Source organism: Notamacropus eugenii, chromosome 1, assembly GCF_028372415.1.
Source record: "Notamacropus eugenii isolate mMacEug1 chromosome 1, mMacEug1.pri_v2, whole genome shotgun sequence".
Taxonomy (NCBI): Eukaryota; Metazoa; Chordata; class Mammalia; order Diprotodontia; family Macropodidae; genus Notamacropus; species Notamacropus eugenii.
The window spans coordinates 431713278-431741050 of record NC_092872.1 but is presented as its reverse complement, the minus strand read 5'-3'; the positions used below and the strand labels follow the sequence as shown (position 1 = coordinate 431741050).

At 44.6% G+C, this 27773-nt stretch overlaps 2 protein-coding genes across 3 annotated transcripts; one reads left to right on the top strand and one right to left on the bottom strand.

Annotated features, from left to right (window-relative positions):
• Positions 1-922: 922 nt before the first annotated feature.
• On the bottom strand, positions 923-27026 carry DEFB124 (defensin beta 124). The gene is made up of 2 exons (XM_072631663.1): positions 26635-27026; positions 923-1184 (listed from the first exon to the last, which is right to left on the bottom strand). Coding segments are annotated over exons 1-2 (249 nt in total). The 5' UTR covers positions 26636-27026; the 3' UTR covers positions 923-936.
• On the top strand, positions 11241-19455 carry REM1 (RRAD and GEM like GTPase 1). 2 transcript variants are annotated; one of them, XM_072631661.1, is made up of 5 exons: positions 11241-11618; positions 12949-13276; positions 16890-16972; positions 17443-17647; positions 18497-19455. In XM_072631661.1, the coding sequence occupies exons 2-5, from the start codon at positions 12949-12951 to the stop codon at positions 18769-18771; spliced, it is 891 nt and encodes a 296-aa protein (XP_072487762.1). In that variant the 5' UTR covers positions 11241-11618; the 3' UTR covers positions 18772-19455. The 2 variants fall into 2 exon arrangements, with proteins under 2 accessions (XP_072487762.1, XP_072487761.1); XM_072631660.1 differs by lacking the exon at positions 11241-11618 and having other exon boundaries at positions 11809-13276.
• Positions 27027-27773: the final 747 nt, after the last annotated feature.

Genomic DNA, 27773 nt, shown 5'->3' with positions numbered 1-27773 from the left:
CATTCCTCCTTACAACTCCCACTCAAGGAAGAAAGAACAAAGCTGAGAGGACATTTGATGCGGCAATAAAGTTCCATGCCGGTGACTTTGCCAGTGAGGCAAATCTGAGTTTAAATCCCACTAGAAACATCAGAGGAATTGAGACTGTGCCATTCTAATGACCTGAGCTGACCCTGCCTTCCCCAACATATATGCATGTATGTCCTCTGCCTGACATGCCCCACCTGACCACAGGCACATACACAATCTAAGGACTTCTCCATGCCCTATGAGCCTATAATGTGCCAGAGAGATGGAAGGGACCATGGAAAGAGAGGGAGAAAGAAATTATAGGGACAAAGTGAATGGGGGAGATAAGAATGAGACAGAAAAAGATGAGGAGGAAGTGGGGAAAGGAAACGTCTAGAGAATGGAAGGAAAGGGATGGAGATGGGAAGGGAGAAGGCAGAAGAAAATGAGAAGTTTGTCAGGATGAGAAGGAAGAGAGAAGGGCCAGTAGAATTGGAGTGGAGTGGTAGAACATTCCAGATGTGGTAGAACAGGGCAAAGTCTATGGAAAATGGGCCCATGAGAATCCAGAAGAACCCCAAATAACACAGCCTCTGATGCCGTCTCCCTCCATCTGTCATCACAGGGTATGTTAAAGGCAGCTGGTGGCACAGTGAATAGGATGCTAGGCTTGGAATCAAGAAGTCCTGAGTTCAAATAAAGCCTCAGATACTTACTAGCTGTGTGGTCCTGGGCAACTCATTTAACTTTCTCAACTGTAAAATGGGGATAAGAGTAACATCTACCTCATAGGATTGTTGTGAAGAAGAAATGTTTACCAAAAAGTACTTAGCATAGTACCTGGCCCATAGTAGGCACTATATAAATGGTTTTTTCCCTCCCCTCCCCAGAATAGAGGAGCAGACACAGGAACCAGGGGTTGGTGCTTTAATGGAATAGCATAAGAAAGGTAGGATTGGGGGCTGGACCTGGAACTGGGACTGGGCTAGGATGGGTGAGACCAAGATACCTGGTCTCCTGGCTATTCTCAGGCTCAGGCTCAGGCTTCCTCATCATGAAGGAATAGGCGCAGCACATGGAGTTGTCTTTGCAGAAGTGGAGGAAAACTTCCTTCCGCGTGCAGAAGGTTCTGCAGGTCCCAGCACCTTTCCAGCACTGTCGTAACTCACAGCTCACTGTCAAGGAAGGAGATTGACTACCCTAACTTGGTCCTCAATCCCCTCAGCGCCTAACTGACTGAGGCAAGCAGGGAGTTTTTGCATCAAGTAACCATCTACTCCCCAAATGATTGCAAGTAACAAACCAGGTAACTGAAGATGGGAGAAGTCCCCAAATCTCTCACCTTGCACCTCTCAGAACTAGCCTAAGGTGAGAGAGTCAACAGGGAGGGAAAGAGGGATAGAAGGAGGAAGAGTAAAAGAAATAAGGAAGAAGAAGAGAAGTAAGCTCCCATCACTGGGAGTATTCAAGGGGAAAGTGGCTACTCTATCTATCAAATGGTGCAGAGGTGAATCCTACACTAAGTGAAATGTTAGTCTGGATATCCTTGAAGAAAGTAGGAAAGATTTTGAACAAAGTAGATATTTAATAAAGGTTGAATTGAATTAAATTGAATTGATATCAATCACTGAAATCATAAAAAAAGTATTGGGAAAGTTTAATAACTTTCTTTATCAGTGACTTGCTACGTGAACTTCAGAAAATCACTTGTCCTCTTCCTGGGCTTATTACTGGGAGGACCCAGGACTCAATATTCCAGATGAGAAGGTGCTTTGGGAAGTATTCCATGCCCTACAATAAATGTTTGAGGTTGTTTTCCTTTACACTGCCCCTATATTGACTTTTTGTTTTGAATAGGAACCTGGCAGCACTAGTTAAGATGAAGGCTTGTGCCTAATTCTGAGTTTCGTTTAGTCTGGCTAATGTTCTCCCTTTCTACAAACAGTCACAGCATGTCACAGCTAGAAGGAACCTTGGAAGACAGAACACAGAATATTAGAACATAGAATAAAGAATGCAAGAACTTAGAGTTCTGACACCAGAGGTGGTTTTGTCTCTTTTCCTCACTCCATCTCCTGCTTACATGTCTTTCCTTTGGTCATCCCCTATACCAGGACTACACTCCCTCCTCACTTCCTCCTCGTAGAATTCCTCACTCCTTCAAGATTTAGCTGAGGCACCACCTTCTACACAGAGCCTTTTCTTATTTCCCCTACTACTAGAGACTTTTCTCCCAAAAGTAAATATTTATTCCACATATATGTATATATGTAATATTTTCTCCTCTGACACACTGTGAGTTCCTTGAGGGAAAGGAATGTTGCATTTTTTTTTTGTCTTTGTATCCCTAGCACCTACAACAGTACCTGATACATAGTAAGTGCTTAATAAATATTGATTTTGTATCTCTAGTGTCTAGTATATAGGATCCATGCATCAGGCAATTAATGAATGTTTGTATAATACCATGGAAGTAGCTAGGTGACTCACTGGCTAGAGCGATGAGTCTGGAGTCAGGAAGACCTAAGTTCAAATCCAGCCTTAGACACTAGCTGTATGACCCTGAGCAAGTCACTTAAGCTCTGTTTGCTTTAATCCACTGGAGAAAGAAATGGCAAACCACTCCAGTATTTCTGCCAAGAAAACTCCATGGACAATGTTGGCATGCTATGGTCCATGGGGTCATGAAGAATCAGACATGATCAAACAACACAGGCACTTTACAAATATCATCTCATTTTTAGACAGTTAGGTGGCACAGTGGATAGAACACTGGGCTGGAAACCAAGAAGATTCATCTTCCTGAATTCAAATCTGACCTCAGACACTTACTAGCTGTGTGACTTGGCAAGTCACTTAACCCTATCTGCCTCAGTTTCCTCATCTGTAGAAATGAGCTGAAGAGGAATGACAAATCATTCCAGTATCTCTGACAAGAAAACCCCAAATGGGGTAATAAAGAGTCAGACATGACTGGAACCACTCAAACAACAACAACAACAAATACCATGTTAAATTACAGAATATTAGACTTGGAAGTGATTTTAAAACATAGAATGTTTGATCCAGAAGGACCTCTGAATATGGAACACAGAACGATAGGAGTTAGAAGTTGGACAGTATGTTATTAGAAGACAAGACATAAAATATCAGAGTTGGAAGGGACATTAAAACATAGAATGCAAAATGTTAAAATATGAAACAGAACATTAAATATTGAAAGTTAGAAAATAGGACATACATATCAGAGTTGGAAAGGACCTCTTAACATAGAAATTAGAGCATCAGAGCCAGAAGGGCCTTAGATTGCGACCACAGAATACAAAATACAGAAGAGGGACAATGTATAATATCATAGCAGAAAGGGCCTTTAGGACATAAAACGTAGAATATCAGAGCTAAAAGGGACCTTAAAATAGACTATAGAATATCAAAGTCAAGAAGGAACTTAGAGATCATCTCATCCAATCCCCTTCATTTTACAGAGGAGGAAAATAAGGAGAAAGGAAAAGTGACTTGACCTGATGCAAGAGCTAGCTGGCTATTGGTAGCTTGGTGGATGGAGCACTGGGCCTGGAGTCACAAAGACTCATTTTCTTGAGTTCAAATCCAGCTTCAGACACTTTCTAGCTGTGTGACCCTGGGCAAGTCACTTACTCTCTGTCTGCCTCAGTTTCCTCCTCTGTAATATGAAGATACTACTTCACAAGATTGTTGTGAGGATCAAATGAGATAATATTTGTAAAAAAAAGCACTTAGCACAGGGCCTGGGACATAGTAAGCCCAATATAAATGCTTATTCCTTTCCCATCACAGTCAGGACTAGAATTCAAGTTTTCTGACTTCCAGGCTAATCTTTCTAGCCATCAAAATTTCCTATGATTCCATTAGTGCAGCTGGGTCCCTGCTCCCATAGAAGTTCAATTCCATCTGTTACCTTTTTATCTCATCAACAGAATATTATCCCCTTCTCCTTCCCCATCCTAGGGAGTTCCAAGTTACCTGGGGGGCCAAAGGCCAGGAGCAGGACAATGACTGAGCCCAGAAGAAGAAGGTTCATGGCTGAAGGTCCCCCCACCCAGGGAGAGGAGCAGCAGGTCAAATGAGGAACAGACTGTCCTGTATGGGCCACAGCTACCTCCTTTATTGCCTTTGCCTGTGAGGCTGGGCCAGAGGCAGTGAAGCAGAGAAAAGGTAGATAGCTCCAATTCAGAGCAATGACGTCAGATAGGCAGACGGGTAGTCAACCATTTACGGATCTACCTGTGGTGATGACTGAAGGTAGAGAAAATGGAATGCAAATAAGCAGGTCAAGACCTGTCCTGGATGATCATAGGATCATCAATTTAGATTTTATCTAATCTAACTCCTTCATTTTACAGGTGAGGAAACTGAGGCCCACAAAGGTGAAATGCTTTTTCCAAGATCACCCAAGAAGATTCATTCCATATTATTGAACACAGGACCAGGCATGGCTACTCTTTGATGCCCCCAAGCCCCCTCATCTTCTCTGGTTCTGATCCCACTTCTTTTTTGGAGGGGACAGGGAGAAGTAGCTAAGGTAATGTGGATTAAGTGACTTGCTCAGGGTCACACAGCTAGTAAGTGTCAAGTGTCTGAGGCTGTATTTGAATTCACATCCTTCTGAGTCCAGGGCAGCTGCCCTATCCACTACACCACCCAGCTGCTCCATAATCCCACTTCTACCATTTGTTAGCTATATGACCGAAGCCAAGGCTCTTATAACTTCTCAGAACATCACTTCCTTCTAAAATGAGAATGTTGTACTAGATGATCCCTAAGGTCCCTTCTGGCTCTAATATTCTGTGTTCTATGTCCTTTCCAAATCTGAGTGCTCTGAGTCTATGGGTCATCTATGGAGAATAATAATATTAGTGGTAGTAATAATAGCTAAGATGCACATAGTGCTTCCTATATGCCAGGCACTATGTTAAGCACTTTATAGTACTTATCTCATTTGATGCTCACAACAACCTGCATTATATTATCACCATTTTACAGTGTAGGAAACTGAATCAAAAAGAGGTTAAATGACTTACCCAAGGTCACACTGCTACTAAATGTCTGAGGCCAGATTTGAACTCATATCTTTCTGGCTCTATCCACTGAATCCTCTACCTGCCCTCAGTTCAATTACAGAGAGAGGTAGCACCATAAGGAGGACAATAATCAAAGTCCCCACTGAAAATTTTGCTTAGGACAGGCTCATAGGCATCACCTTCCAGGCCAAGTTAGAGGTGGGAATCAGTTTCATTCTGCAGCAGTTATACTTTCATCTTACCAGTTCTGAAATCCTATGTTCTAAGTTCCCTTCCAGATCTAGCCATCTGAGGTTTGTTTTTTTTTCCATTCTAAGATTCTTACTTGAAGAGGTTGCTTTGAGGATTCTCTCTAACTCCCTTCAAACTGAACCAAGAAGGACCAGATTTTCACGGCAATCTGAGCTCCTTACAACCTCAGCCCATATTATCCTGCTATCTCCAATCTCATTCACATCTTGACCCAACACCACAACACACACCACAGAACCTTTCACGGCTCTAATGCTAAGCCAATTCTCCGCACACACAGTTACCACTCTAATTCAGAACCTGGTCACTTCTTGCCTGGATTATTGCAATAGTCTCTTTACTGCTGTACCTGCCTTCAATCTCTGCCCTCTCCAAGTCATTCTTTACAAGGATGTCTAATTCCTAAAACTCAGATCTAACTATGTCACTCTCCTACACAAGAAACTTTGATGACTTACTATTGCCCCTAATATAAAATATAAATTCCTAATATAAAATAGAAATAAAATATAAAGCCTCCCACAATCTGGTCTAATCTGTCCTTAAAACAAAAATCTTTTTTATTATAAATTCAATAAACATGAACATTTTAATGTGCATAGAAAAGAAATTGTATATGAAATTGTGAACTTCCACTTAGGTAGTTTTTCCTAATTTAGCACAATAACAAAAGAAATTACCTTCATTGTCTGTCCCCCTTCTGAACTGCTTTTGCTCTATTCTGTGTATTTTTAAATGTTTCATTAGCGTTCTTTTCTTTTTTTTTTTTTTTTTTGCTTCACTATCACTACCTACAAATTCAACCTCCCCCAAAAAAATTTTTTTGGGGGAACCCTCCCTTCTAAACAATAAGTATAACCAAAGAAAACAAATCACTGTTTTTGGTTATGTTGTATACATAGACTGCCAGTGCATCACCCCTTTGCCAAGAGTCAAGAAGCTGGCTTCGTCATCAGTATTCTGAAGTCATGCCTGGCACTCCATAGATCAGAGTTCTGAAGCCTTCCAAACTTGTTTTCCTCTCTATTACTTGGGCACCATTGGTCAGTTATTCTCTTGGTTCTACACGTCACTCTGCCTTGGCTCATACAAGTTTCCCCAAGCTTCTCTAAATCTATGGCATATTCATTATTTTTTATGGCACAATAATTTACCATTACATTCTTATGCCATAGCTTGTTCAGCCCTTTGTCAGGGTACCAGTTGATGGGCACATCACAAAAAGAACTGCTGTAAATATTTTTGCACGTATGGGTCTTTTCCATCTATTTTTGACCTCTGAGAATATAGGCCAAGTAGTATTATTTAGGGTTCAGTGGTCAGCACAGTTCAGTGACTTTTTGGAAAAGGTTCCATGCTTTCCGGAATGTACATCCTGTCCTTCCAGACTAACCTCATATTACTCCCCCTCATAAACTCCATATTCCAATTAAATTGGTTGACATTGTTCTCTGTCAACAGTCTACCTCCCACTTCAAAGCCTTTGCAAAAATGAGATCTTCCCCCATGCTTAAAATGTTCTTCTGCTTCACCTCTGCCTGTTGGAATTCTGAGCTCTCTTCAAGGACTGGAGGTTCAAGAGCAACCTCCCCCAAGACCCTTTCCTGATACCTCAGTTGTTAGTGCTTTCCCCCCACCCCTAGACTCCCTCTCCTGAAATTTGTTTTGTATATATTTTATGGGTGTCTATCAGTGTCCATATTGCTTCCTCCTACTAAAATACAAACTCCTTGAGGGTTAGAACAATTTTCATTTATTTTTCAGTCTTTGGTTCCCCAGCACCCAACACAGGGCCTAACTCATAGTAGGTGCTTACTAAATGCTTGTTGAATGAATGAATAAGATGATCTCTAGGATCATTTTATTTCAATAAGATGATCTCCAAGGACCCTTCCAGTTCCCATAGTCTTTAAACAGTATGAAATTACGGGGGGCAGAGCCAAGATGGCGGAGTACAAAGATGCACATACACTAGCTCCAAACCCACAGCCCATAAAATATCTGTTAAAAAGCAGTCCCGACAAATTCTGGAGCAGCAGAAGCCACAGAACAACGAGGCAGACAAGATTTCTGTTCCAGAGAGCCTGAAAACCTCTCACAAAAGGTCCATCACGCTGCGGACCCAGAACAGAGCCCAGCCCTGCGTTGGCCGCACGGCACTGAGAGGAGCAGATCCGAGCGGGCTTCAGGGATGGAATCTACAGCAGCCGTGTGGGTCCTTCCACCCATGGGCCCCAAAGGTTGGTGAGAGGGTCTTCTAGGCTTGCCGAGAAGGGAGCGGGGTGCCCCCATAACTCAGGCCCCCTTGGGAGGTAGCAGTGGAGGTGGGAGCAGACCAGGGCTCCCCAAGCAGGCAGGAGCTCAGATCCATTGTTGAAGGTTTCTGCGTAAACTCCCTGAGGGAACTGAGCCTGTGAGGCCGCCCTGCCCCGACCTGAGCACCTGAACTTGATCTCACACTGAATAGCAGCCCTGCCCCCGCCGAAGCCCTGAGGCTGGGAAGCAGCATTTGAATCTCAGACCCCAAGCACTGGTTGGGAGGATCCAGAGTTGAAGTGGGTGTGAAGAGGACGCTTAGAAGTCAAGTCACTGGCTGGGAAAATGCCCAGAAAAGGGAAAAAAAATAAGACTATAGAAGGTTACTTTCTTGGTGAACAGGTATTCCCTCCCTTCCTTTCTGATGAGGAAGAACAATGCTTACCATCAGGGAAAGACACAGAAGTCAAGGCTTCTGTATCCCAGCCCACTCAATGGGCTCAGGCCATGGAAGAGCTCAAAAAGAATTTTGAAAATCAAGTTAGAGAGGTGGAGGAAAAACTGGGAAAAGAAATGAAAGACATGCAAGCAAAGTATGAAAAACAAATAAACACCCTGCTAAAGGAGACCCAAAATAATGCTGAAGAAAATAACACCTTGAAAAATAGGCTAACTCAATTGGCAAAAGAGGTTCAAAAAGCCAATGAGGAGAAGAATGCTTTCAAAAGCAGAATTAGCCAAATGGAAAGGAAGTTCAAAAGCTCACTGAAGAAAATAGTTCTTTCAAAATTAGAATGGCACAGATGGAGACTAATGACTTTATGAGAAACCAAGAAATCACAAAACAAAACCAAAAGAATGAAAAAAATGGAAGATAATGTGAAATATCTCATTGGAAAAACAACTGACCTGGAAAATAGATCCAGGAGAAACAATTTAAAAATTATGGGACTACCTGAAAGCCATGATCAAAAAAAGAGCCTAGACATCATCTTTCATGAAATTATCAAGGAAAACTGCCCTGAGATTCTAGAACCAGAGGGTAAAATAAGTATTCAAGGAATCCACAGAACACCGCATGAAAGAGATCCAAAAAGAGAAACTCCTAGGAACATTGTGGCCAAATTCCAGAGCTCCCTGGTGAAGGAGAAAATATTGCAAGCAGCTAGAAAGAAACAATTCAAGTATTGTGGAAATACAATCAGGATAACACAAGTTCTAGCAGCTTCTACATTAAGGGATCGAAGGGCATGGAATAGGATATTCCAGAAGGCAAAGGAACTAGGACTAAAACCAAGAATCACCTACCCAGCAAAACTGAGTATAATGCTTCAGGGGAAAAAATGGTCTTTCAGTGAAATGAGGACTTTCAAGCATTCTTGAAGAAAAACCAGAGCTGAAAAGAAAATTTGACCTTCAAACACAAGAATGAAGAGAAGCATGAAAAGGTAAACAGCAAAGAGAAGTCATAAGGGACTTATAAAAGTTGAACTGTTTACATTCCTACATGGAAAGACAATATTTGTAACTCTTGAAACTTTTCAGTATCTGGGTACTGGGTGGGATTACACACACACACATGCACACACGCACACACACATAGAGACAGAGTGCACAGAGTGAATTGAAGAGGATGGGATCATATCTTAAAAAAATGAAATCAAGCAGTGAGAGAGAAATATATGGGAGTAGAAAGGGAGAAATGGAATGGGGCAAATTATCTCTCATAAAAGAGGCAAGCAAAAGACTTATTAGTGGAGGGATAAAGAGGGGAGGTGAGAGAAAAACATGAAGTTTACTCTCATCACATTCCACTAAAGGAAAGAATAGAATGCACACTCATTTTGGTATGAAAACCTATCTTACAATACAGGAAAGTGGGGGATAAGGGGATAAGCAGGATGGGGGGGATGATGGAAGGGAGGGCATGGGGAGGAGGGAGCAATTTGAGGTCGACACTCATGGGGAGGAACAGGATCAAAAGAGAGAATAGAAGTAATTGGGGGCAGGATAGGATGGAGGGAAATATAGTTAGTCTTATACAACACGACTATTATGGAAGTCATTTGCAAAACTACACAGATATGGCCTATATTGAATTGCTTGCCTTCCAAAGGGAGGGGGTGGGGAGGGAGGGAGGAAAAGAAGTTGGAACTCAAAGTTTTAGGAACAACTGTCAAGTACTGTTCTTGCCACTAGGAAATAAGAAATACAGGTAAAGGGGTATAGAAAGTTATTTGGCCCTACAGGACAGAGGAGAGGATGGAGACAAGGGCAGAGAGGGATGATAGAGGAGAGAGTAGATTGGTGATGGGGGCAATTGGAATGCTCGGTGTTTTGGGGTGAGAGGAGGGACAAGGAGGGAGAAAATTTGGAACCCAAAATTTTGTGAAAATGAATGTTAAAAGTTAAATAAATAAATTTTTTAAAAAAAGGAAAGAAAGAAATTGCCCGTGGTTTTAGAGCAAGTTATTGGCAATGCTTACATTCTCTAACTCTGTTCCTATTCTACTACTTACCCGTTGGCTGTTCTTAGGCAAGTTCATTCCTCTCTCAGAGTTCTAATTTCCTTAACTACACAATGGAGGTAATCATCCTTGTGTTGTCTTTTCTAGGCCTCAGTTTCTTTTTCTGCAAAATGGTTGGAAGCAATGTGGTATATCAGAAAGAGCATAACACTGGAAGTCAGAGGCAGGAAAGAAATAGACAAAAATAAAAACATTCCCAAACTCTCAAGGGGCTGACCTTCCACTGGAAGTGAGTTTGAAATTTTGGCTGCCCTACATACCACCTGTGTAACCTTGAGCAAATCACTTAATCACTCTGAACCTCAATTTTTCCATCTGCAAATTGACAGAGCATTTTAACAGAGCGTAAATTGACTGGATAACCTCTATGCAGAGCCAGAGCTAACAATATTTGTGCTTGGGGCAGTATAATACCCTCAGTATAGGTATATAAAATATACTCTCAAATCAAGTCTTCAAAGTGGAGGAGGAGAGTGGTATTAAATGTTGAACTACTGTGGCTATTCTCTTCTGCCACTCCCTCACTGCACACTTTGGGAATGGGGGCAGGACAGGATCCATAAAACGTTACTTCTCTCTCCTACGGAGGAGAGGTGGGGAGCATTGATATAAGCAGGAAAAGGATACCCCCTCATCCCAGTTCATCAGGGGTAAGTATCTTGCTCCCAACATCTTTGTACTTTAGCAGAGGATCCCCACCTTTTATGTACCTTCCCAGAGTTAGGCCTCACCCACTATCATCAAAAAGAGGGACAGAGAGTTCCACCTACTCATGGACCCACAGAGGTGAAAAAAGGGGTCGGTGAGTTGCATAGGGGTTATGTCGGACCTTGCTGTCTTATGCAAGGTATACCTGGCCCCTGGAATGGGCACTGAGCAGCTGGGTGATGTCTTCATGCCTAGAGATGCTTTAGCCTCATCAGCTCCTTCCTCTCAGAGGGCCAACACCAGGGTGGCACTGGACTTCGTGTGGCTTGGTGTTCTCTCAAAGCAGAAGGTGTGCCAATTTCCTTCAGCTCCCTCCAAACACGAAAATTCCGGGTCAAGGGGTGGGCGGCGGTGGGGGAGGGGAATGTCCTGGTGGCAGAGTTTTACCAGATCTACTGAGTCATCAAAGAGATTTCTGCCTTTCCTGGTGAGGAGGAAAAGACGATGAAAGTACCAGGGGCTAGGGCCGGACTATACAGATTTGTTCACTTTACAATTTTGCTTTTGGCTTTAGAGTTAAGAACTGCTCAGTGGGCTGGGTGGCAGAGTAGGACCCTTTGCCAGAGCTGGACAGGGAGGGAGCAAAGCTGAGGTCCTCTAGCTGGGGTCAGTGCTCTGGGCGGAGCCAGGGGAGGGCTCCAGCGATGGCGGCTCCTCCCCACCTCGGGCTGGGACGGTGGGGCTGCTTGGCGGCTCACCGCGGGCAGGAAAGAACGGCCGGCCGGAGATTCCACGATACCGGCGGTGGCAGCAGCTCGGGGGGTGCCCCAGAGGCGGAGCGGAGCCCCAGCCCCCCAACGCCGGGGTACGGGCGCCAGCTGGCGCAGGGCCGGGATGGGGTGGGCGCTGGGGAGAAGTTGGGGAAAGTTTAGTCAGAGTTGGCCTGGGCACCCCCATCTCTGCCCAACATAGACACAGTTAGAGGCTCCCGGCCTGGGGCAGAGCAGGGCGCAGAGATGGAGCGGAGGTGGGATCTTGGAGCTCCTAGGGCTGGGGGATCTCAATTGCTTCAGAGTCAGGGGAGGGGATCCTAGAGCCTCTAAGGCTTGGGGGTGAGGGGAGTGCTTAGAGCTAGGGTTTGGAAGTAGGATGGATCGTCAAGTCCTCTGATAGAAAAGGCCGCTGGGTGCCCTGAGTTTCTCGCAGAGTGGAGCTGGTGGTGCTTGGGACCACCTGGCCTTCCTCCCATCTCAAGCTGGCACAGACAAGCCCCCTGGGGAACATCTCCCAGACTCCCCGCATCGGAGTTGGCTGAAGACCGACTCCCTCCCCTCTCCAACAGCTGGAGGCCGCCCCATGGGTCACCCCGAAGCCTAGCCAGCTGCTCCTGAATATTTTACGCGGGTAGCAGTTCGGAGACGCCGTTCCCATGACACTTTCAGTCTCCTGTTACCTGCCCACTAGCCGACCCCTCCTCCCCGCCATCCGCTTCCCTACCCCCTTTCCTTATCTCCCACAGAGATTCAGAACTTGGATCCAGCCCCTGCTGGGTCTAAGGCCCCTTCCTTAACCTCCAAGAGGCTCAGTGAATTAGGACCTCTGCCACGAAGTTTGTCTTCTGAAAAGTCTCCTCTCACAACTCCAACCTACCCCCCACCCCCACCCCAGGGCAGCAAAGGTCTGAGAAACACTACCAACTTCCCCACTCCCAAGCTGGACCATGGATCAAGGGTCTTTCTCCTTCTTATGTTTGTCTTTCAACAAAGCAGAAGGGAGAGCACTGGGGAGGACTGTTTGTGTGGTGACTTGGATCTGTGCTTTTGTTTCCACAAAACTTCTTGTGTGAGGCACTCACAGGCTGAGTGTATGAAAGTAATTGTGTGCAGAATTATATATGTGTGTGTCCTCTGTGACTACATGGGTTTGTATATTGGCCTGAGTGTACACTTAACTGTGTGAATGTGTGCACATGCAGCGCTGTATATGGTTCTTGGCCTCTGCATGTTGTTACCATACAATTAAGAAATGTCAGTGATGAATGTATGTATTCTCTGGGCCTGTGGCTAGAAGAAAACCCTAACCCAATGCCAGGTCTCCCCCACCCCTATTAGAATAAAATGGACCAAAAAGGAGAGCCAGTGACCTCTTTGCCCAGCCTTTCATTCACAGGAAGCATGTTGCCTGTTCTCTCCAAGATGACGCTGAACACCCAGCAGGATCCCCAGACAGTCCTGAGAAGGCGAGCCAGCACCCCACTGTCCCTAGCACCAAAGCCTAGCTCAGGCCTTTTGGCCCCAAAGCCCCCCAGGAGATCGAATCACCCCCAGCTCTGCCAGTCATCCTCTCTCAATCCTCCCCCTCGGCCACCATCACCTGACTTGGACAACTGGTCCTCTGACTCCAGCGACTCTGGTGATTCCCTATACCGTGTAGTGCTACTTGGAGACTCCAGGGTAGGAAAGACCAGCCTGGCAAACCTTTTTGCTGGCATACAGGATCGAGACCTACAGGAACATCAGGGAGGTAAGACCCTCAAGAGGGTAGAATGGAACCTTGGGGGTAGGGGGGAGGGTATGATATTAGCATAAGTTTTAGTAGTTTAAATTACAGGGTTGGGGAACTTGTGGCCTTCTAGGTCCTTGGGTGTGGCCTTTTGACTGAGTCCAGGTTTTACAGAACAAATTCTTTTATTAAGGGGATTTGTTTTGTGAAGTTTGGATTCGGTCAAAGGATCACACTTGAGGATCTAGAGGGTGTTTAAACTTTAAAATTTGGCATAAAGACTTCTGGAACAAACACCCTGTATTTGTATACGAAAAGGTGGATTTAGGATACGTGCTGATCACAAAATCACCAGTTGGAATTGGTGAATTGTAGAGTCTCAGGTCAGGTCTGAAAAGTAATTCCCTCCACAACTTCCCTGACAATTTGTCATCCAGTCTCAGACTTAAAGTGCTCCAGTGGTAGGGAGCTCACAATCCCCAGGAACAAGTCATTTTAACAGCTCTGAATGTTAGGAAACCTTCCCCAGCTGAAATCTGCCTTTCACTCAGTTTCTACTTCTTTTCTTACTGTTCTACTCAACAAGATCAATCTCTTTTCCATATAATAGCCTTTCAAATATTTGAAGACAGTGATCATTTCTCCTCAAGGCTTCTCTTTTCCAAGTAAAATATTCCCACCTTCAACTAATGGCATCCAGTTCTTTCACCATCTTGGCCATCCTCCTCTGAACACACTGGCTTATATCAATGTCCTTCCTAAAATGTGGCCTTCAGACTTGAATGCAATAGACCAGGACTGGTCTGACTAGAGCACAGAACAGTAGAAACTTAGCCTTTCATCCTGGGCCCTTTCTTTTAATGTAGCCTAGGGCCACTCAGCTGATTTGGACTGCTAGGCCATGCCATGCTATTAATTCTTAGCAAGCATATAGTCCTCTAAAAACCCTGGATCTTTTTCACCTAAACTATTATCTAATCATACCTCCCCAACCTAGATTTGGGCAGCTGATTTTCTGAACCTAGTTGTAGGCTGCATTTTCCCCTAATCAGTTTAATCTTATTACATTTAACCCACCACTCCAGCCTGTTGAGATCTTTTGGGAGCCTGACTTTTGTCCCACTGGTTAGCTATACTTCCTAGCTTTATGTTCTTTGCAAAGTTGGAAGCCATGTTGTCTGTGCTTTCCTTCAAGTCATTAGTAACAATGCTGTTCAACATAAAGCCGGTGACGGATCCCTGAGGTATTATACCAGAGACCTTCCTCTAGGTAAACAGGGCCTATTCTTTGGATGTAGTTCTGAACCTACCTAACTATACTATTCTCTATCCCATATCATGTTGAGTTGTCCAGAGGGACAAATGCCTTTATGTAATAACTAGATTGACACATTCACATGTAATTTTGTTGTTATTCAGTCGCTTCCAGTTGTGTCCACTCTTCATGACCTCATTTTCTTGGCAGATATTGGAGTGGTTTGCCATTTCCCTCTCCAGCTTATTTTACAGATGAGGAAACTGAGTGAAACAGGGTTAAATGACTTGCCCAGAGTCATACAGCAAGTAAGTGTGTGAGGCCAGATTTGAACGCAGAAATATGAGTTTTTTTGACTCCATGCCTGGCATTCTATTTATTGTGCCACTTAGGTGCCCATGTAATAGGTGGGAGATTAATAAGTTTGCATATGATGATAAGTAATATAATAAATTAATATTAATGAAAGGGAACCACCCAGGTGTCCTGCACAATTCTACTGTCTCTGGACCAAGGAGTAGCTTCATCTTATCCCAGCAAGGGGCAAACAACATAGGGTACTTCTTCACATTCCCCCTTCAGTCCAACTGAACCAACATTTTATTAAGTGGTTCAGTGTAGTGTAATGGGAAAAGCACTGAACTTGGTGCAGGCAAGTTTTCACACACTTTTAATCCCTGATACTAGGGAAGCTGAGGCTGGTGGATCACCTGAGCTCAGATGTTCTAGGTTATAGTGAGCTGAGCCAATTAAGCATCCAAACTAAGCAACCCAGTGTGGTAAGCTGCCTGGGAAGAAGGAGTCATCAGGCTGTCTCAGGAGGGGCAAATCAGTCCAGGTCAGAAACAGAGCAGACCAAAGCTCCCAATAGTGGGATTGGGCCCTTGAGTGACCAATTGCACATTGGTGCACAAAATGCACATCCAGCCTGGGCAAAACAGGGAGTCCCAGTATCAAAAAAAAAAAAAAAGGCCCTGGTTCAAGACCTGGCCTTGACATACTAGATATGAGGTCTCTTCCCTTCTGTCTTCCTCAGTTTTCCTAACTATGTAATGGGAAATTTGAACTAGATGATCACCAGTCTAATGCTCTGATTCTGGTACCTACAATAACTTTATTTGTGAGAAGTGGAGTTGCAAGACCATGGTCCCTTATCCATCCCACACATGTGGACATTAAACTATGTTCAAGGACCTTCATGTCCCATAGGCCACTGGCAACTAAACCAGGATCTGAAGCCAGGCATTCAAGTGTCTGCTTGTCCTTCGTTGCCAAAGAAGACCATGCCATCAGCGAAATGATGACATGACTTGCACTTGACTTTGTTTTGAGGGAGGAAGGGCTGTGCAGGTCACCATCCTCACTTCTGCTCCAGAGCCATCTGAATCCAGTGACCAGATCAGGATGACTGGAGATGACCCAGGATGAGGCAGTTGGGGTTAAGTGACTTGCCCAAGGTGACACAGCTAGTGAGTGTTAAGTGTCTAAGGTGAGATTTTTGAGCTCAGGTCCTCCTGACTCCTGCACTGGTGCTTAATCCACTGCACCACCTAGCTGCCCCAAGGCATTCAAGTGCCTTTCTCTGAAAGAAAACTAGCAAGGTGTATAATCAGCAAAGAGAGCCAAAGGACCCATAGTCCAGATTGAGGACATTAGTGCCCCAAGCAGCTTCATGACTAGCACACTTGTACCCTACAAGTGATCAGGAGCATAAATCTGGGAACTGGAAGTCAGTAGGAAGAAGACCTCAGGTAGGACTGAATTCTCTAACCCTTGCCCCTATTCAAAGGGAAAGAATCTTGAACTGAAAAGTGGAAGACCCCATTTTGAGTCATAACTCTGCTATGGACTTAAAGTGTGACCTTGGACAAGTCTTTTCCCTTCTCTGCACCTCAGTTTCCCCATTTATAAAATGAGAGGGTTGAACTAGATGTTTCCCAAGGTGTCTTCTAGCTCTAAAATTCTAAAAGAGGTGACCAATGGGAAAGTGCTTAGAAAGTGCTTCTTTTGCTCTGGGAGGTGCTCTCGTGGACATAGGCCAAGAGCTGAAATGAAGACTCGTCAGGCTGTTATAGGACATCTGAACATGAATGAGATCAATACTATGGAGGAACTGAGCTAATTATGAAATTATTCCTGAAGAGATTAAGGTAGTATAGGAGAGAGTATGCCTTGACGTATTTGGGAAAATACTTGTATGTTGTTCTAATTATATCTTTGACTTAAATATCACTTGGTAAAAAGTTAAAAAAAAAAAAAAGCCTTCTTATAATTATTCAATTTCTGCCATGGAACCCAAGAGTTTCCATTTCTTCCTCTGAGTTCAGCATCACTCTACCCCTAAGCCTCACTGAGCCCAGGCTGTCCCCTCTATTCCAGAAGACATGTATGAGAGGACCCTGTCTGTGGATGGAGAGGACATGACACTGCTGGTTATGGATACCTGGGAGTCGGAGAAGCGGGTACGTAGCAGGGGACGAGGAAGGCCTGGGCAGCCTGATGGGAATCCTTCTGGGAATTCTAGAAGCCTGAGAGCCCCAAGCTTCAGTAGAGCATACAGAGAGGTCCCAGGTGTCTGGATACCCAAAATAGAGCTGCCATAGAATCATTTAACATGATCTTCAAACATAGAATGTCTGAACTAGAAAGAACCATAGAGACCATCTAGTTCAATCCCCTCCTTTTACAGGGGCAAAAACTGATGCCAAGAGAATGGAAGTGACTTGCACCAGACTGTACAGTGAGTCTGTGGTAGACCCAGAATCCGAACCCAGGTCTCTTTGCTCCTGAGCTGAGGTTTTTCCCAGTGCACTATAAGCCCCTCAAGAACAGCCATCCCCTCCCTCCTTGCCCAAGAGAATGAGTGTCCTCCTCCTTCTCCTGGGAGGCCTGGGAGGCGTCTGAGAAGATGCCTCACTCTCTTCCCCTGCAGGATGAGAAGAGCTGGCACCGTGACTACTGCCTACAAGTGGGCAGCGCCTATGCGATCGTGTACTCCATCACAGACCGAAGCAGCTTTGAAAGTGCCTCTGAGTTGCGCATCGAGCTTCGAAGGGCCCGCCAAGCAGACAATATTCCTATCATCCTGGTGGGGAACAAGGCAGACCTGGTGCGCTGTCGAGAGGTCTCTGTGGAAGGTGAGGGTGAGGGCCTCAATCTACCTAGTCTGTCCTTCTTTGCTGCTATTTCCCCTTCCATCCTTTCTTCTGCTACCACCATGAAGTACAATGACCCTGGACCCCTGGGTGAGGTGAAACTGTTTCACTGTCAGAATCATAACTAAGGTGGGCCAGCTGGGGATTTACGTATGACAAAAAAGAAATCTGTAGGATGCCAGGTGACTGTACCAGGTAAAGCCCCCCTGCCTTTCTTCCCTCAGGCAGCATCTCTCCAAGCAGCAGTCTTATAGTATCCTAGGGACCCAGGATTGCAGAATGTTTCTCTTCCACAGGCCCTTGGGTCCTATTTCTCTCTACTTCACACTCCTAACTGAACTTGCCTTTAAAAGCATAACTAGGGGCATTTTTTCTTCTCCTTGCCCTCTGGGCATTTTTCATAAAATTTGCCCTGGGCATCAAAATTGCTGATTATGGATCTACCTACTATTCTCCCCTCCCTCCCTGCCCTTCTTCCCTTCTTTTCTTACTTTTATGGGATTCTGTCTCCATCTCTTTCTCTGTTCTTCTCTGTAACCACTGCTTTCTTCTCCTATTTTTCTCTCTACTTCCTCGCTCCAACTTTTCTTCTGGACCCTACCTGCTCTCTCCTTTTGCTTTTCCCCATATTCCTCTGCCTTTTCTCCTTTTTTCTTTCATGTTGCTCTATTTCTTCCCTTCTTTCAACTTCTCCTCTCTGACCCCTTCTACCACCCCTTTTCCTTTTTCCCTTCTTCTGTTCTGCCTTTTCTCATTCCTTCCTTTTTTCTCACTATCCTTGCCTCCTCCCTTCCCCACCTTCTCTCTTTGATCCCCTTCATTCCCCTCTAGAGGGTCGGGCTTGTGCTATGGTATTCGACTGCAAGTTCATTGAGACTTCAGCAGCCCTGCAGCACAACGTAGCTGAACTCTTCGAGGGCATCGTGCGCCAGATCCGCCTGCGTCAGCTGGGTCAAAAGGCAAATGGCCCCCGTCTTCCAGACCCTCGCCCCAAAAGCCTCAGCCAAAGGGCCCGACGGTTCCTGGCCCGGCTAGCCACTCGAAACAACAGGAAGCTAGCACTGAAGGCCCGATCCAAATCCTGCCATGACTTGTCTGTGCTTTGACACTAGTCTCTACCTCACTGGGCTCCAAGAACATAAAAGGGAGAGGGGAGGTACCATCTAGCCTGGGACCAGCTGAGAGGCTCCCCCAGCTGCTACTCCCATTTCCCATAGAGTCACCTCCCTGCTGCATTGAACTAAATATCTTATCCTCCAGGTATCATTGATGTGACCAGCCATTATGACTCCAAATTGGGAGGAGAGGGGCTCGCAGAGGAAGAGGCAGATTGGAGGAGGGCAGCCCATATCCAGGGGGATGGATCTAGAAGTATTGTCCAATCTTACCAGGCACCTCCTCCTTCACACCCACAAACAGGGAGGCCTATGTGGTCTGGGTAATCCCAGGGAACAGAATCTTGGCACCTCTGCTGTGCCTGTGAATCGGGAAGGAGAGTGCCAATATTGGACAAGAGATCCAAGTGCCAACCCTAAGCCCCCCAGGGCAGTGGGTAAGCAGCAAGCTGAGGGAGAGAATTTCTGGGTAGACAGCTCAGGTGATAACAAATAGGGCTAAGGAAACCATCCTTTTGGGGGGAGGGAAGAAGTTCCCTAGCTGGAGACTGGATGGGAAGACATGGAGGAGATAATGCCACCATCTATACCTTTTTGTATTACTTGTCTCATCACCAAGCTATCCAGCCAACTATGGCCCCAAAAGCTCCTGCAATAAACCAGACCTGAAAGATGCCCCATCCATCAGTTGCTGTGTCTATTCAGAATCCCACTTTTCCTTCTCTAAGTCAGGGAAGGATTTGAGAGAAAGAGAGAGAAAGACAAGTTAAGGCCTTACTTCTTCCTAAGTCTAACTCCATCAACAATGCTTCCCCAACTACACCTCTAATTGGCCCAGGATACTCAAATTCATTCACTTGAACAATAAGAATATATAGAATTATATCTGTGTCCAGCTCAGGCTAGAGGAGATGAAGAAAATGTAATGTGCCAGCTCTTGTCCTCAAGGAGTCCTGATCTATACTGGGTACAGTTTCATTTCAGTCGCCCATTTTTCAGATCAGAAAAATTCAAGAGCATGTTAGAGCTGGAAGAGACCTTAGAGTGCACATTTTTAGAACAAGAAGGGACCTTAGAAAATAGGATATTTGAGTTGAAATTATCCTACCCCCTCATTTCACAGAGAAGAAAACTGAAACTTAGGAAAGGGAAAAATGTGCCCAATGTCACACAGCAGGTTTGTGGTAGAGTCTAGAATACGCAACCATGTTCTTTCCATTATATTATGCTGCCTATCTCCAACCATAAAGGAAGATTGTAGGGTTCCCCTCCCTGACAGCCCCAGATATGGGGAGGATTGGAGGCAGCCCAACATCTGGCTGGTGGGGGTTGGGAAGGGGAAAAAAGAACTGGGCTCTGGGCCAGGATCCAGCTGGTTTACTCAGGTCAGGTCAGGAGTTTCCAGTTAGAAGGGGGAGCTGGAAGGCCCCAATGAATTATCTGTCTCTTGTTGGGGTAGGGGGAGTGGAGTTTGTGATATTGTTTGGGTACTGACTGTAATCTGTCCACAGGACAAGATTCCTCACTCCCCCATATTTATAGACACACACACACACACACAACGCATACACATATACTCATATCTCTTCTAAACTCATCCTAGACATCTTCAACATAAGTACCTTTCCTGCCCCTGAAATGGCACAAGCATCCTGGCAGCTGCATCACACATCCAGAGTCCTTGGATGGTACCTATCCTCACACATCCCCTCTTCACACATACACAGTAGAACACTTGATAAGGATCTTAGAACATAGAATGTTTATAACAGAAGGATCCTTAGAACAGAAGATGTCACCGTGAAAGAAATTTACACTATAGAATGTCAATAACAAAAAGGTCCTTAGAACATGGGATGTGTACTAGAATACACCTCAGAACACAGAACATTAATGATAGAAGGAACTTTAGAACATAGATTGTTAATAAGAGAAAAGTTCTTAGAACACAAGACGTCAGTTAAAGAGGATCTTGAAATATTAGTGGTAGAAGGATTCTTAGGACGTAGACTGTTAATGAGAAAAGAGTCTTTAGAACATAAGGCGTCAGCTGGAAGGAACCTTAGAACACTAGTGATGGGATGGGGGAACCTGTAGCCTTGAGGTCACATGTGGCCTAGGTCCTCAAGTGTGGCCCTGTGACAATCCAAGATTTGTTCTATAAAGTTGGAATTCAGTCAAAGGACTGCACTTGAGGTCCTAGGCCACATGTGGCCTTGAAGGTGAAGGTTCCCTCCACCTTACATCCCATAGAGTATCATCTAGATTGTATAGTAAATAGAGTGTGAGACATGGTCAGGAAGACCTGAGTTCAAACGCTATCTCGGATACTAGCTGTGTGACCCTTTTCTGTAAAATGTGAATAATAGCACTTACTTCCTAGAGTTGTTAGGAGTAGCAAATGCATAAACATACATAAAAATGCTTTGAAAACCTTAAAACCCCATAAAAATGCTGACTATTATTATGATTATTACCTGAAGGGAACTTAGGATATAGAAGGTGAGTCATAAAAGAGACCTTAGGATGTAGAATGTTAGTGAAAGAAAGTTCCTTAGAGCACAGAATGTCTGCAAAAGAAGGGGCCTTAGAACATGAAAGGAACCTCATTACACAATGTCAGAGCTGGAAGAGCATTAGAACACAAAATATTATAGAATGTAAGAGTCAGAAGGGACTTTAGGACATTGACCACAGGACAGGAGAACCGACCAAAAGGACCTTTAGAACAGAATGGTTGTCCACCTTCCCTGCCCCTCCTCCTTCCTGGCCCCTGGCTGGCCCATCCAGCAGCCTGAGTTAATAGGGCCAGGAGCCTGACTGAGCCTTCAGCCAGATGGGTGGATCCCAGCTGTAATTGTGGAAAGTTGGCAGGAGACAGCCAGCAGCAGCGGGGAGAATGGAAAGAATGATATCAAACCCAGAAAAATGTAACCCAGATAATAAGCCCCGCAGACCCTGCCTGAAATGAAGGAAGGAATGATGAGCCAACCCACTAGCCACAGAAAAGGTTTGAAAGCAAAGGAGTTTTTTCAGATGAGCAACCTATTCCCCAAATCTCCATAAGAGGAAGGCTGGGCAGGCAGCTTTTGAAGAGACCACTGCCTTGGAAAGCATGCCCCAGCCCACCTGGTCCTAGGGTGACATGTGAAAATGGGCAGTACCAGCTGAACTCTGCTCTGGGAAAGCAGGGGCCAGCACTTTCTGCTGAGCCCTGACCCTTCTCTGAGGGGATTTGAGTTCTTTAAAAGGCCCAAATCCAAGATAAACCAGGGAAATTGCCCTTCTGTGATCACTGCCACCAGCCCCTACCTAGCTTCTAGAAGCTCCAGATCCCCTCGGCTCATTTGTCATATGTGAGACCAAGGATCCTTCCCTATAAATCCTTCTGAGACAGTCCCTTTTGAAACGAAACTTCACTAGAGAATTATGAGGGAAAGGGCCAGCAAGAGGATACACAGTTTACAATGCTTAGAGAACCTTTGTTTAACCCTCTCCAATCCCAGCTGTACTAGAGATTCACTGTGTCTTTGGGCAAAGATCTTCCCCTCTCTCGAGCTCAGTTTGCTCATCTTCAAAATTATGGGATAGAGCACCAGGCCTGAAGGCAGGGAGTTCAAATCTATCTTCACAACAAATCTATTAAGAGAGAAAGGACAAGTGTTATTATCTCCATTTCATTTTACAGATGAGGAAACTGAGCTTTTTATAAGTGTTAGAACCAGATTTCCATTCCAATCCAATTCTCCTGAATCTTAAGTCCAAGGCTCTTCTGGAAAGGCGAAGAGTAGTGTAACAGGGGTGGAGAATGTAAAGGATTCAGTCTAAGGGCCACACTTTAGGACCTAGAGGGTCACATGTGGCCTCGAGACTGCAGGTTGTGTCTCCCTCCTGCCCCCCTTCTCCCCTCCCCGCCCCCTCCCCTGCCACACTGTAGAAGAATGAGTCCTGGGCTTAAGATTTAGAAGGCCTGAGTCTGAATTCAACTTTACTGTTGACTAGCTGTATGACTTTGGGTAAATCACTTCATCTCCCCTGTCTCTATCTCTTCATCTGTATAATGAAGCCTTGAACTAGCTCTGGATCTCTCCCTACTCCAATAACTTATGTTTCTATAAGTCACTCCCACCTCTCTGAGCCTCAGTTTCCTGTCATGTAAAATGAAAATACTAATACTCGCATTACCTAACACACAACTAACAAACATTCTTCAAACTTGAAAGTACTATGGAAATGTAATCTGGTGTTAGTAGCAGTGCACTGGTGGTAGTAGTTAGGTAATTGTTTTGCTCCATCATACTGTCAGAACCTGGAACATATTGGGGGGAAGAGGGAGGGTTGTCGGGATGAGGAAACCAAGGGCAGAAAAGAGAGACACCCTCAACAAAGAAGAAATATGAAGAAGGAGGCTTTTCCTCTATGGGGTTCCAAGGTTTGCCCCTGAGGACTTCAGCAAATCTAAGGGCAGGACTTTCCATCCTGAAGGGATGAGAACTGTTATGGAAAAAGTGATAAATCTCTGGACAGACCAATGTCTCCCCAGGGCCCCTCACACGCCCCAGGGCTTGTCTTACTCCTTGCTACTGGGAAGAGTTTGCACGTCCTCAGCAGAGTTTCTATCCTGGTCCTAGTGAGGTTTGGATTGGGAGATTTGGATCAAACCAGTCACCCAGCTCCACCCTCAATTTCCCAGAATAGGGAGGGTGGGCCACCAGAGATCCTTGAAAACCACAAATAATCCCAAACCCTCTTCTAGGGTATCTCATTCTTTTCACTTCACCAGGACACTTTTATTATTGGTCTAGCCCTGGCCGATTCCCCAATCCCCTCGACCCTACAGCAGTATAAATCCTGAGGCTATCTGTAGCCAAATGGACCTTGGGTCCACAGGCTTAGGCAAAGGGTTGAGGGGGTCAGAATGGAAGCCAAAAAAGGAACGGGAAACAAGCAAGAAAAATGTATCTCCTATCCGATTGTCCTGGGAAGAGCTGACAGGGAGCCGGCTGCCCAGAATGGAAAGTTTGCTACCTTGAAGGAGGAGCCAAGGCTGGAGAATCTGTTGATTGAGAAGGAAACAGGGGTAGGGAGCAGAGTGGGTGGAAAAGAGCAGCAGATGAAAGGGTAGTTTGCACCAATTCAGCCCAGGACCTCCTGGGAGGTGGTGGAAGGAAACATGGAGCACACCGAATTGGCCTTTCTGTAGGGAGACACTACTTCTTTGCTTACGGCTCCTCCCCCTCCCCACTCTCTGTAACTCTTTCCACTCGTCTGGGCATCATCAGTTCCTGAATCAGTTTAGTTGGCAGCCTCTGAAATGAAGCGTGGGCAGGATCTCCTAGCATAGGACTAGCCATAGGAGAAAGGTTTGAGTAAAGTCTTTGTCATAAGTAACAGGGGTTCTTTCAGGGATCTCTGTATCACTTTGGGCAAGGAGTGCCACCTATCTTAGCTTTAATGCCCACATCTGTATAATGGGGTAATAATCCCTGACTTTCTCACATGGCAAATGAGGACCCAATTTTATATGAAGTGTGTTGTCAACATAAAATGCTATAAATGACCATAAGACTTTAAAACTGAAATATAAACGTCAACTCTTATTACTCACTCCAGAAAGACAGCTGATGTTCAGTTCCAACTTCACATTTAAAAAGGATGACTCTAGAATCCCTTGAGAGTCATTGGATCTGCCTTATTCACAATGACCTTGATTTTGCCTACATTTTCCCACACTCTCTCTAAAATGACATTGAGAGAAATGATTATTAATAACCAATTAGAGGGGGGAGGGGGGATCTAGGGGTTTTTTCCTTTCTATTTCCTCATTCAAATCCCAGTCTGGTGAAAGACTGGGTAGATAACAAGATTGGCTTAACATGTTCCTCAATCTTGGGTGGGACTCCACCCAGCTGAGAAAGTTGGGAGATAGGTGTTATTATTACCTTCATTTTACACATAAGGAAACTGAGGCAAACAAATTAAGTAACTTGCCCAAGATGACAAAGCTAGCAAGTATCTGAACAAATATTTGAACTCATGCCTTCCTGACCAGAGGTCCAGCACTCTATCCACTAATGGTACCTCATTAACTCATAGCAGGAGACAAATCTATTTAATTAAGCAGTCTGTGAGTAAAGGGCAACCAGGTGATGCAGTGGATAGAACACTGGACCTGGAACCAGGAAGACTGATCTTTCTGAGTTCAAATCTAGCTTCAGACACTTACTGAGCTGTGTGACCCTGGACTAGTCACTCAACCCTGTTTGCCTCAGTTTCCTCATCTGGAGAAGGAAATAGTAAACCACTCCAGTATCTTTGTCAAGAAAAACTCCCAATGAGACAACAAAAAGTCAGACACAACTGAAACATAGTGAGTAAAGTGATGAGAAAGGATCCCCCTATAGTCATAGGGTATACTCTTCCATAAGTTATCATACCACCAGTAGGAGAGGGTACTCACACAGAGAACACACATGATATGGTCACGTTCATGGAAGGTACACAGACACATATACTGGGACATGTTTGGCCGTGGCATATTCTTGACAGGGGCAACGCACACCTCCGAAGCTACAGAACTTTTTTAACATCATGACACTACTCTCCATTGCCTCTACTGGGCATCTCCATTAGTTTTACAGTCTTCATTCTGTTCTCTTACCATCTGCTAGACTTCAGCGCCACTCACTCTGGGCAGATTCCACTTCTCTTTGCTCCCATTTTGACTAATCAACAATAGTAATGACAACAAGAAAAGCTAGAAGAACCTCCGCCCCACCCAACTAAGGTTAATTCTTTGCTTCAGACCAACCTTGCCTATTCTGACTACTTCAGTCTAACTCAGACCTGAGTTATCATCAGAAATCATTCCACCTGGCCCTAGCAAATGTTCCCATGGCTTCACATGAATGAACTGCAAAGGAGCTAGATGAAGCTGTGTTGGCAAGGTTGCTTTCAGTCCTTGAGCACATCATGCCTTTTTGTTCTTTGTAAACCACAGGGTTGGGCTGGGTAGAGACAACTTCAAGGGGCCATCCAACTTTGCCCAATTGACTAGAAACAAAATGGTGAGGTGTTGCTTTTATTTACTTCCTGCCTTTTTGTACAACATTTTGACTGCATTTGGCATGAGTTTCTCCACACAAATATTTGTGAAACACAGATCTGATCATTCGATTAGTTCTGTATCCTCCTGACTATCCTAAGCTACCTCACTGCCTTCCCAGAGTTCAAGTCGCCATGTCTGCACAAGCCTCATGCCAGAGCACTGAGAGGTCTGGTTGGTGTGATTATGGAGCTGCTGTGCCACTGATCTTTGACAACTTGTGGAGAACAGGAGGGTGCCACAGGATTGGATATGAACAATTGTTTCAGTTTTCAAAAAAGGTTGATGCCTTCAAACCACTGACTTTGATTACAATTCCAATGAATACGTAGAAAAGCAAGTGCTCCTGGCACATAATGAACAATATGGGTTCACTGTGAACAGATCATGTCATATTAACACTCTTTGACAGCATTATTGCAATCGCAAATCAGAAAAATGCCACAGACAATCCAAAACAGCAAGGCTGTTGCTATCATCATCCTGGACAAAATAGAGAACTGTGGACTAGCTAGAGAGTAGTACAATGGAGTCATAACTGATGGAGTGACCAGATGTGTACTCTGCAATATTTGTTGAGAGGTTGTAGCAAGAACAGAAGGAAAAACACATTCCCTACTCCCAAACCAAAAGCATTCCTTCTCCTATACCTGGACACCAATACCTCCTATACACCCTCTCTCAGCAAGGGAGGGCTCAGGGGTTATCCTCATCAAGTTTACTTCCAAACATGGCATTTGCTTCCTTACTTTGAGGGCCAGACTCTTCAGAGGAGGGACCCTTCAGATTATTCCTCCAGTCTTCAATGGTAACCCAGGTTCTGCTTCTGCAAACTCTGGAATGGACTAATTTCGCTGGATCTCTGGTTCTCCAACATATTGAAGCTTATAAGCTCATTCTGTCTCCAGTGCTTTTACCTAAAAGTAGGGAAGAATAGACAAGAGAGAGGCAGAAGTCATTACAGAACTATGTCCTCACAGATCACAGCCCAGGCAGGTCAGAGAGAACTCATGGCTCCTCCCTAACCCACACAAGTCCATCCTCCTTATCCAGCATAATGAGGACAGATGGAAGGAGAGAGGATTTTGTTGGCTAATGCCTTTGCATATATACTCAGTTCCTGTTCAGGAACTAATCAAAAAGCTCCCTTTGCCATATTATAATTGGACAGGAAATAATCTTGGAAAACCTTTGCGTGTTTTGAAGCCCAGGTAGGAGGTTGCATCAGCCTGGACAAGCAGCATGTGCTCATAAGGACTGCACTCTTATTGGGCAGTCCATCAGTACAGAAGAATAGGATTACAGATTTGGAGCAGGAAGAGACCTCAGAGACCAGCTAGCCTAATGCTTTCATTTTACAAATGAAGAGACTAAGGTCCAGGGAGTAACATGCCACAGGTCACACGTAGTCAGCATTGGAGACAGGATATGAACCCAGAGTATGTGATTCCACTTTCCTCCACACCAGTCTCCCTCCCTACCCAGAAAAGCAAAGAACACATAAAAACAAATGCAAAGTAAAGGGAGAACATGAACAATGATCACAACAATTAAAATGGAACAGCAATATCAACAAAAACCAAGTGCTATGTAATTATAATTATCAAGCTTGACTTTTAAAAAAAATGAAAAAATCTCACCTCTTGCCCTTCTTTGCAGAGGTTGAGTATTATGGGTATCATTTTCCCGCCTCCACCTCTGAACCTCCCACTGCATATCCTCAGTCTGTTCATGTGTTGATGTGTTTTACTAAATTGTTTTTTTCCTTTCTTTCTTTTTAATTTTTTGCTCTTGGGATGGCTTTCTGGGTAGGAGAAACAGGAGGAATTTATTTACAAATGAAAATCATGTAAAAATAAAATGTCAATAAAATTTACAAAAAGAATAA